The following is a 10,132-nucleotide window of genomic DNA, read 5'->3' as shown; positions in this document are numbered from 1 at the left end:
TACTCAAGCCAGATTCTTTGACAGGGGTGTCTTGCTGAGCCTGGTTAGTAAAATATGAATAAAATATGAACTCCCCAAAGCGATATAAACACTGGGAGAGAAAACCTAGTTGTGGAGGCAAGAATTCATTGCTACTTTGGTACCTAAGGATCTCCAGCACTGTAATCAACTATGAACAGGGGGGAACAAAAAAGGAAATACATGTTCTGAACCATGTTTCATCACATCTGAAATGATATGGTAACCATAGTCTTTTCACTTGGTTATCCTGAGTGCCCGCTGCTACAACATTTTACTTGTTTTGAAAGGAGCTCCTGATCTTGTGGGAAGTGGGCTGAGTTGCCTTGCGAGGCTAATAGAAATAGTAGTGAAGCAAGCATAGGAAGGAGCAGAAGAGTAAAAGGAGAAGACTAAAAGGGAAATAGAATAATTCGTGGTCTAGCAGTGCAATAAGTACTGAGCTGTAGTGCAGTCTTAGTCGCTGCACAGAACTCTGATTACAGCAGGAAGATTAGTGTTGGACTGAGGCCAGACTCCGCCAGTGTGAATTGCAGCAATTGGGGGATAGCATAAATTAATATTGGGCATAGCAACATAAGTTAGGCTTTTTAAATCTTATGTTCCCTTGGCATGAAAATGTATTAAATTGTTGTGTATTTTTTCTGGCACTGTATACAGAGGTAAGCAATAATGATGGACATTTCTCCTCTACATCACTGTAAAACAGAACAAATCTATATGATAGCATACCTTACAGATCCTTTGCTATGCTATATTATTCTTAATACAGTACTATGGAAGATAATGACATGTATATACTCTCTCTTTGTTCTACCAATAATAGTATCCCTTATGAATATGAAGGAGCTAGAGGGAATGTAGTATCTTTTAAATAAAAATTGCTCTTTGAATACTATGAAAATACAAAGCTGAATGAAATGAGTCACAGTATTAATCTGTAAATACTTAAAGATTGTTTTTTGCTTTTAAAGCAGTTAAAAATTGGATCAAATAAGACCTCTGAGTTAGATTGAATTGCATGTAGTTATGTGATCCCTATCACATTAGAATGGATTTAAAAAAGGTACAAAAAAGCTATTCTGCTTCTCCCATTATCAGCGTTATGTGTGTATCCCCTCATACATCACAATTTATTTATCTTTGCTCAAGAATATGCTTTAGCTATTAAAAAAGAAAAGAATAATAATGATCAAAAAGGCATACCAAAGTGATTGGTCTGTTTCAACTTGTCTGTCTTCACACTCAGATATCCACTGAATTTTTCAGTTTAACAGTCGCATAAGACAATGACAAGAAAATGCATCTGAAACTCTGGAAGAAAGGTAAAAGCTAGATAAGCATTTTTTTTTGGTCCCAAGCCCTTGAAACATCTCACAAAGGAATAAAAAAAAGTGTTCAGGTCCTGCTGATAAAAAGCAACACAACACTTCTTAGAGAATGAAGTGACTGAATTCTGGAAAACGCCCCTAGAATTAAATTTTACTGAAGTAGGAATAAGTCTAGGTGTTTCTAATAATTAAAAAAATATACCTATGATATCTCTTCTATTTTTATGGCACTATACATCTCCTTGTGACTAAACGATGATAGGGATTTGATCCCTGTCTTTGGTATGCTCTTTTGCCAAGTTGCAGAAGAATCTGGGTTTTGGTATTGGAAGTGAATTTGTAGAATGCTTTTAAATTGCATCCAGGAGCATCAAAATTTTGGACTGCTACTGTGATGACACCACTTTGTATTTTAATGGCATTTGGGATCACGTTAGGAATTTCTGTATGTCTTCCATGTCACTATGGAACTTGAAGGATTGTGACTGTTGAAAAATTGGTTAGATATAGCTGTCATTTATACATTTCACAGTACTTTTGGCAAGATCATTATGAACTGATTTGATGCCTAGTATTCAGTATGTTTATTTGGTTGATCCTTTGTCCTCCCTTATATAGTCATATGTCACCTACTGAAATGAATGGGATTAAGAGTATGAGCACTAACTGATGTAGGCAGTAGAGGCAAAGAGGTAACATGGATAATCTGGGTTGTGCTCAGATTGTGTTCAGATCTAGGGATCTGAAGGGGAATACTCACCGGGCTCTCGGTTTCTCTGGACCATGGAGAAGGAGTGGACCTAGGCAATGAAAAAAATGCCTAACCCACTTGCTGCACATGTTGAATTTGCCTCCAGTTGCAAAGATCTTGAGGCAAAGTGTCTGGAGTGAGTGCTACTCTTGATTTGTCCTTGCTATGATCCTATCTATAGGGGTCTAAAGCACCAAAATCTTTCTTTTTCCATGTTAAGTAGGACTGCCTACGTTTAGTTTTTATTGAGATGGTAGAATTGTAGCTGTGATGTCAAATATAGCCAAGCAGCATTTTCACGGTGCTTGCTTACAGAGCGTGGAATCGGTCACAGTTTGGATTTTCTAGGCGCAGAAGGAATAGCCAGTTTATACACTGCTTGTGTTCCAGACAGCGGGCAGAGGGAGCAAGGATTTGACATCTTTGGCAGAGGTGTTAAAACTCAGGTCTCATCTCCCAGCTACACAACGGTACCCTATTCATGAACTAAGACCTACTTCTCCGTGCAGGTATAGAATTAGGAGTAAAAGTTAATTTGGCTTCATTTGCAAGACCCGTGCAGCTGGCAGGCTGAGCGCTGGCCTGGGTGTGCCGGGCAGGAGCAGAGGGAATCGTTTTCTGGTTCGCTTGTACCGTTGGAGGGTTTGGGGCGAGCGAAGCGGCAGGGTGGAGGTGGGGGCAGCTTTTTCCTCTTTCTGGGAAACTTGATCTGCACTTAGTTTTGAAATTCCCTGAGCCACCTCAACAATGTATTTTTCTTCCTTAAAAGAACCCCCACAAGAACAGAAGCCAGGGCTTGTGGCATCGCTTTGAGCACAAAGTTTTGTTAGCCAGCCTGTGCATTATTCAGCATCGGAATATTCATTTCAATAATTAATACCTTAATACGAAAAAAAGAGAGAGCCGGGGGCGCGGCGGGGGGGAAGGAGCCGTGCCGGGGCGGAGGGGCGCAGTGCGGGGCGGCGGCCGCGAGGGGCCGACGGCGAGCCGGGAAAGGCGCGGTAAAGCGGCCGCGGCCGCGGCCCCGGCGGCGGCGGCGTCTCCCGGCGGCGCGCAGGCAGGGCGGGCGGCGGCTCCGCGGAGCAACAGGGCTCGCTCCGGGAGCACCCCTGCGGCTCGGCCGCGCAGCTGCCGCGCTGGCTAGCTGCAGCTTTGAAAGGATCGGGCGCTAAAAACCTCGCAGGAGAGAGCTGCCTTCTCCTCTTGGCGGGTTTTGTTTTTTGGTTTTTGGGGGGTTTTTTTTGGTAAGCATTGCCAAAAACCGGCACAACAAGTGGATGATGCGGGCGGGTGCCGGCTGAGCCGCTGCCGTCTGGACGTGTCTGGGGGAGAAACTGCAAGAAGCGACACCCGTCCTCCCATCAGTGGGAACGGGCTCGGTGCACGGATTATTTAACGTCGATTTACAAATCTGCTGCAAAAGCTGGGCTTGGAAAGAGTAGTGATCGCGCCTATCCATTCATTCTGTCTCAGACACACACACAAACACACTGCCTTCATTTTTTTCCTTTTGGAACAAGACTCTTGCTTGTTGCCTCTTTGCAAATGCCTGGGCGAGAAGCAGTGTCTGTGGCTGTGCAGAGTGCCCCCAGCTTAAGCTGCCTCACTGGCTCACTCTCCAGGAAAGAAGGGAGAGAAATAACTCGTCAACCTGTGGTGCTGACTGACCGTACACACCTGCAAATGTAGATCAGTTGGCATAGCCCCCTCCTCAGGACCGCTGTCACCAGATCCTTACACTAGCAAGAACAGCATTGCTATTTCTCTGCCTAGGAACAGTAAGTATAATAGCGTTTTTAAGATCTTTTTCTGCATGACACATAGGTACGATTTTAAAAATAGCGTCATTTAACCGTTCATATTCACCTTCTATCCTGTATTAATAGATATAGCTATAAATGAGGCTTCTGTTTCAAAGGGGGGTGCGCGTGCTTGCATGTAGATGTTGCTTCAGTGCACCTGCAGTTGTGTTTTCTTGACATACCACAGTATTTTCACTTGAGTGAGCATTGTACGTGCCTGTTTCCAAATTAAATTCAGTGAGATGTTCATTATGATTGAAACACAAATCGGTTATAGATTAAAATGTAACATTCCTGCATCTTATGTGTTTCTACAAATATAACAAAAGCTCTTTCTGTAGATACATTTATTCCTTAATATTTCATATAGATATATGTAGGTGTACCTATTACGTATGTACTCAAAGATCTGAATGCCCTGTGTATCGCAGTATTTTTATGAGTATTTCTGTGTGTTGGTGTTTCAGAAGCATGCATGTGTTTGTGTATGGATGCAAGTGCTTATATGGGTGGGGATTTTGTATCTCTGTCTCTATATATGTGACATACCCACCCACATCCTTACCCACAGAGTCGTTCAAAATCTCTGTGCATGTGATGTGGGTGTGTGTGTAATGTAGAAGTGTGAATAGTGTGGGTAGGGGAAGATTTCAATACCGTGGTAATAGATGACACAGTTTCATTTGATCAGTGTGACCTTTTAGGAAAACAATCCAATCTTTTCCCTTTTTGTTTTGTTTATTTTTGTGTGTTTGTGCATGTGCCTCAGGTTAAGTGCTTCTTCTGCATGACCATAACCAAAGGGTGACCCATCCACTCCCTTATGTCCTATGGGGACCTCAGAGCCAGTTTCTCAGTCTTCATCTCCTCCTCCTCCTCCTCCTCCTCCTCTTACCACTGCTGCTGACGCCCTGGGTGCTGCTCCCAGGTTTGAGACATTGTTGACAGGCTGAAGAAAGGATTTGCAAAGACCTCCTCACTGTGTAAATAAAGTGATGGCTGGAATTAACTTCAACTCCCCAAGTAATGATATTAAATAATAAGATTGCTAGGCCAAAGCATTACCAGGAACAAATTATGAGGAAAGAGACTATTTGCATTTGGTTGCAAGGATAAACTAAAACCATCTGTGGAGAGCAGGTACCCTTTGATTTGCATGTTTTTTTCCTCATGAACGCAGTCTTTGTAGCCTGCAAGGTAGTCATGATTCTGATCAGATCTGCGATAGCCACAGGAGATAAATGAAAATAAAGGGGCTTGGTGGATGAAAGAACAAGGCCTCAGCTGTTCCCTGGTTCAATTTGAGAGTTTCATCTTTTCTTAGCAGCAAAACAGTAGTTTGTGTCAAACGTTCCGGACAATAAGAAAATGCAGATCTGTGGTTTTCCAAAACATAGATTCAGGGTTACAACTACGTTGCCCTGCTCTGTGTCCAAGGGACTGTCCTCCAAATGCAAATGGCTTTGAACTTTCTAGTGAAAGTTAAGGTTACACTGTAAATAAAACAAAACCCTTTTGCATTAATTGATAAAAAAAAGCAGTTGCAAAATGGAGGTTGCAATGGTGAGTGCAGATAGCTCTGGGTGCAACAGCCACATGCCCTATGGATATGCGGTCCAAGCTCGGGCCCGAGAGAGAGAGCGGCTGGCACACTCGAGAGCCGCAGCAGCTGCGGCCGTAGCAGCAGCAACAGCAGCAGTAGAAGGCGGGGCAACAGGTGGAGGTGGACCATATCACCACTACCATCAGGAACAGAGTCGAGGTGCATCCTCCTCTCATGGTGGGAATGCATCACGCAGCAGCATGCCCCACCGCCAGAGTGGTAAGAGGCGGAAGAAAGGGAAAAAGAGGAGCCACCACTTGGGAAGTAGGGAGTGTGGGGCCTCCTTCCCCTGTTCTGAGCTGCTGCCTCTCAGTGGTTCTGAAGAGAGAATACTGAAGGACTTGAGTGAGGAGGAAGAGGAGGATGAAGACGAGGATGAAGACGATGAGGAAGAAGGAAAGCTCTACTACAATGATGACTATGGGGAGGATGAGTTTTCATACTCGGACCAGCCACCTGATGATGGTGGAGGCCTTGGGGGTTACAGCTCTGTTCGCTACAGTGAGTACGAGTGTTGTGAGCGTGTGGTAATCAACGTGTCAGGACTGCGGTTTGAGACCCAACTGAAGACATTAGCTCAGTTCCCGGAGACATTGTTGGGTGATCCAGCGAAGCGAGGGAGATACTTTGACCCTCTCAGGAATGAATACTTCTTTGATAGGAACCGGCCCAGCTTTGATGCCATCCTGTACTACTACCAGAGTGGTGGTCGGCTGAAGAGGCCAGTGAATGTACCCTTTGACATCTTCACTGAGGAGGTGAAATTCTACCAACTTGGGGAGGAGGCCATGCTCAAGTTTAGGGAGGATGAAGGGTTTGTCAAAGAGGAAGAGGACAAAGCTTTGCCGGAGAATGAGTTTAAGAGGCAGGTTTGGCTGCTGTTTGAGTACCCAGAGAGCTCCAGTCCAGCCAGAGGCATTGCCATTGTCTCTGTCTTGGTCATCCTGATCTCCATCGTCATCTTTTGTCTGGAGACTTTGCCAGAGTTCAGAGATGACAAAGAATTCATCATGTCCCTGAGCTTAGGGAAGGGGCTTTCCAATGAGTCCCTTCACCTGGATGCTGGGGAGCACACCATCTTCAATGACCCTTTTTTCATTGTAGAGACAGTATGCATCATTTGGTTCTCCTTTGAGTTTACAGTCCGCTGCTTTGCATGTCCAAGCAAAGCACACTTCTGCAAGAACATCATGAACATCATAGACATTGTCTCCATCTTGCCTTACTTCATTACTCTGGGCACTGACTTGGCGCAGGAGCAGGGCGGTAATGGTCAACAGGCCATGTCTTTTGCCATCCTGAGGATCATCCGTCTGGTCAGGGTGTTTCGCATCTTCAAGCTCTCCAGGCACTCCAAGGGTTTGCAGATCCTGGGTCATACACTCAGGGCCAGCATGAGGGAACTCGGCCTCCTCATCTTTTTTCTTTTTATCGGAGTCATTTTGTTTTCCAGTGCTGTTTACTTCGCAGAAGCTGATGAACCTGCCACCCATTTTCAAAGCATCCCAGATGCCTTTTGGTGGGCTGTAGTGACCATGACTACAGTTGGTTATGGGGATATGAAACCCATAACTGTGGGTGGGAAGATAGTTGGGTCCCTGTGTGCCATTGCGGGAGTGTTAACCATTGCTTTACCAGTGCCAGTGATTGTCTCCAATTTTAACTATTTCTACCACAGAGAGACTGAGAATGAAGAACAAACGCAGCTGATGCAAAATGCAGTCAGTTGCCCTTACCTCCCAACAAATTTACTGAAGAAATTTAGAAGCTCATCATCTTCATCCACAGAGGATAAATCAGAATATTTGGAGATGGAAGAAGGAGTTAAAGAATCTCTTTGTGTAAAGGAGAAAAAAAGTCAGGACACGGGGAATAGCAGTGAGTCAGAGAAGAAAAACTGTGTGAATTCAAATTCTGTGGAAACTGATGTGTAATTTTGAACGTTCCCGAATATATTTATGCATTAAAGAGTGCAGTGAAAATAATGAAATATGCAAACAAGAGTCTACAGCATACAGTAGTATGCCATTTAATGGTTAAATACAAATAAAAAGCATTGCTAAACTTGTATTACATATCAAGTAAGTGGTATAACTTGAGGAAGGTATTGCTAGATCTGGTATCATTTCAGACTTTATATTTTTATTAGAATGCAAGTGTTTTGCACATGAGGCTGAAAACTTTATTCAAACCAAGTCAGTTTTAAAGTGGGTGCATGAACTGTCGACATCACTAATAACAGCTCTGTGGTAAAAGTTGGCATTCAGAGGTATTTACTATGTAAGAAGCAATGAAGTTTGGTAGTCATTTGTCTATTTATCAGTGCTTTAATAGCAGCTACCATAAGTCATTGGATACCATAGTCATTGTTTTTCAAATGGTAAATTTATTGTAAAAAGATATTCTACAGAAGATAGATCTAAATTTTTTTCTTGAAATCTATAATGCTTGTTTTTAACTGGAAATTTACTTTGAAAAGGCTGCTGACCCTCCAGAAATTGCTTATTTTTATAACTCTCTTTGGAGGCATTGCAGCATTTGTTGTCTAATAATGAAAGAAATGAAGTAAGAGAATCATTTAACCTGGTCTGACTGCAAAGGCAAAATGACTGGAATGCTTTTTTGCACTACTTTATATGCTGGAGATATATTGAAAGAGACTTCATACTGTGAATGTTTACTAATGTAATAGTTCAATGACAATCACTGGAAGAGTGAATTCTGCATCCTATTTTATTGTTTCTTTTTTCTTTATGTGATGCTGATGGCGAAACAGCTAACATTACATTAATTCCATACTCTTTTTAATTATGAATATCTGTGATCTGGAAAAGGATTGTGAAGTAAAATTTTATAATCAAAATTATTTGAAATCAGTGTTTTCTACTGATGCCCTCAAGAAATACCAACCTAATTTATATCTTTTTCCTGGTTAATTTAACATTCAGAATCTACGATTAGTACATGCACTTTGTCAGTATTGAAGAAATTCAGTGTATGGGAGGAGGAGGTAGAAGTAATAAGATATTCAGTTGTTACAGTACTGACAATTGAGAATTGCTAACTTTTAACATGCTATTATTGGTGCTGCATTTTCCCTTAATTACAGCTTTCACCCATGTGTATCTGAAGCAACGTTTAAGATTCAGAATAGGCATTCTGGGATTCAAAATGAACATGTTGGGTCCCATGCAGTCCTTGAGAAAACATTCCATGATTTCTTTTTGCTGATTCTTCGGCCAGCTGTATTTTACTGTGTGTCAAAAACTTCCACTGCCCTTCCTAGGAGATTAAGGTAGGTAAAGATTATCTGGCCTACAGTACGTTCCAGACTCCAGAATGAAATAGATAAGATATTGCTGCATATAACATAAATAATAGATTCAGAACAGGCATTTTTTCAGACTTATAATTACCTAGGGAAGGCACAATTAAACTGGAACTGTTTTTGAAGAGGCACTGTGGAACATTCCAGGTTATAAAACTTGAACCAAATTGGCATATGCACTTTAAGGGCTGGGACAGGCCATTATGAGAGAAAAAGGGGCTTACCAACACTACTGAATTACAGTAGTTTTGCAATATTAATTTAAAGCTGAGTAGAGGATTTTTGCAGGGGGAGAACTGGTTAGTGACTGACTTACAGTTCTGGAGCTGAAAAGCGCCAATAAAAGCAGTCCAAACTGGGCACCCACGACATTATGCATAATCTATCAGATAAGCATTGTTTGCTGTATGCACCATCCAGTGGTACCAAACAGAGCCACAGAGATAGGTTTTCCTTTAACGGCTGATTTTTGCCTTCATGGATTTTCTGTGAATCGCCTCTTCGAAAAGTTTCTCTGCTTGTCCTCTTTTGCATTGCAGAAGAACTAATAAAAACCGAGGCACGCTCAAAAGACTGTGTTGTGCTGAGCCCTGGTTCAAAACTTGTGTGTAAATGTCTGATTCCTAATTTAAAATCATAGAGCAGGCTTCACTATATTTTTGATGTGAAGCATTAAACAAAGCTCCTTTTTAGTGTGGTGATATTAATTCCAACTAGGTTTTGAATGAAACATCTCAGTAATTTTATACATAGGCATTTGCCAAAATTGAATATTGCATTTTGTTGTAGCTCACATGGGTTAAATGTGGTAAATACTTTTTTCCACATGGGCAATATCAGCAGGGAGGATGAGCATTCTGTAAAATCCGGCAAAAATCCGTAACTGAAAGTGTTTCTTTAACAGCTGGTCGTTGATGTAAAAAGCATAAGGGTTCTCTTGTAATCTAGCTCTGCTAGTCTGTAATGCCAGAGACCATATAATAACAAGGATCATGGCAAGAATGTAGGAGTAACAGAAATACTAACTAGGTAAATAAAGAACTTAGAGGAAATAAGTAGTACGTGTTTGCAGTATTGACTGGTTGAAAGGGAAGGTGGTTTATAAAAGGTGGAATTTTAGATCGCTAATGGAAATAAGAAAGAAAACTTTGAATAACTCTTAGAATATGTTCACGCTGTGGACATGGAGCTCAGCATGAGGTAACTGCTTAAGTAGTTGCCCATCTTCTCCAGCAAGTCGTTCAGCTATTCTGCTGCCAGAACACAACCTTTTAATTTAAAACAAGCGTGGCAATGTCT

General features: G+C 42.0%; 1 protein-coding gene across 1 annotated transcript; it reads left to right on the top strand.

Annotated features, from left to right (window-relative positions):
* The first annotated feature begins 3,210 nt into the window (after nt 1-3,210).
* KCNA4 (potassium voltage-gated channel subfamily A member 4) lies at nt 3,211-9,888 on the top strand. The gene is made up of 2 exons (XM_076343873.1): nt 3,211-3,878; nt 4,672-9,888. The coding sequence occupies exon 2, from the start codon at nt 5,451-5,453 to the stop codon at nt 7,437-7,439; it is 1,989 nt and encodes a 662-aa protein (XP_076199988.1). The 5' UTR covers nt 3,211-3,878; nt 4,672-5,450; the 3' UTR covers nt 7,440-9,888.
* Nucleotides 9,889-10,132: the final 244 nt, after the last annotated feature.

The sequence above is a fragment of the Aptenodytes patagonicus genome, chromosome 7, assembly GCF_965638725.1.
Source record: "Aptenodytes patagonicus chromosome 7, bAptPat1.pri.cur, whole genome shotgun sequence".
NCBI classification, from domain to species: domain Eukaryota; kingdom Metazoa; phylum Chordata; class Aves; order Sphenisciformes; family Spheniscidae; genus Aptenodytes; species Aptenodytes patagonicus.
This window is presented reverse-complemented; position numbering and strand designations above follow the sequence as displayed.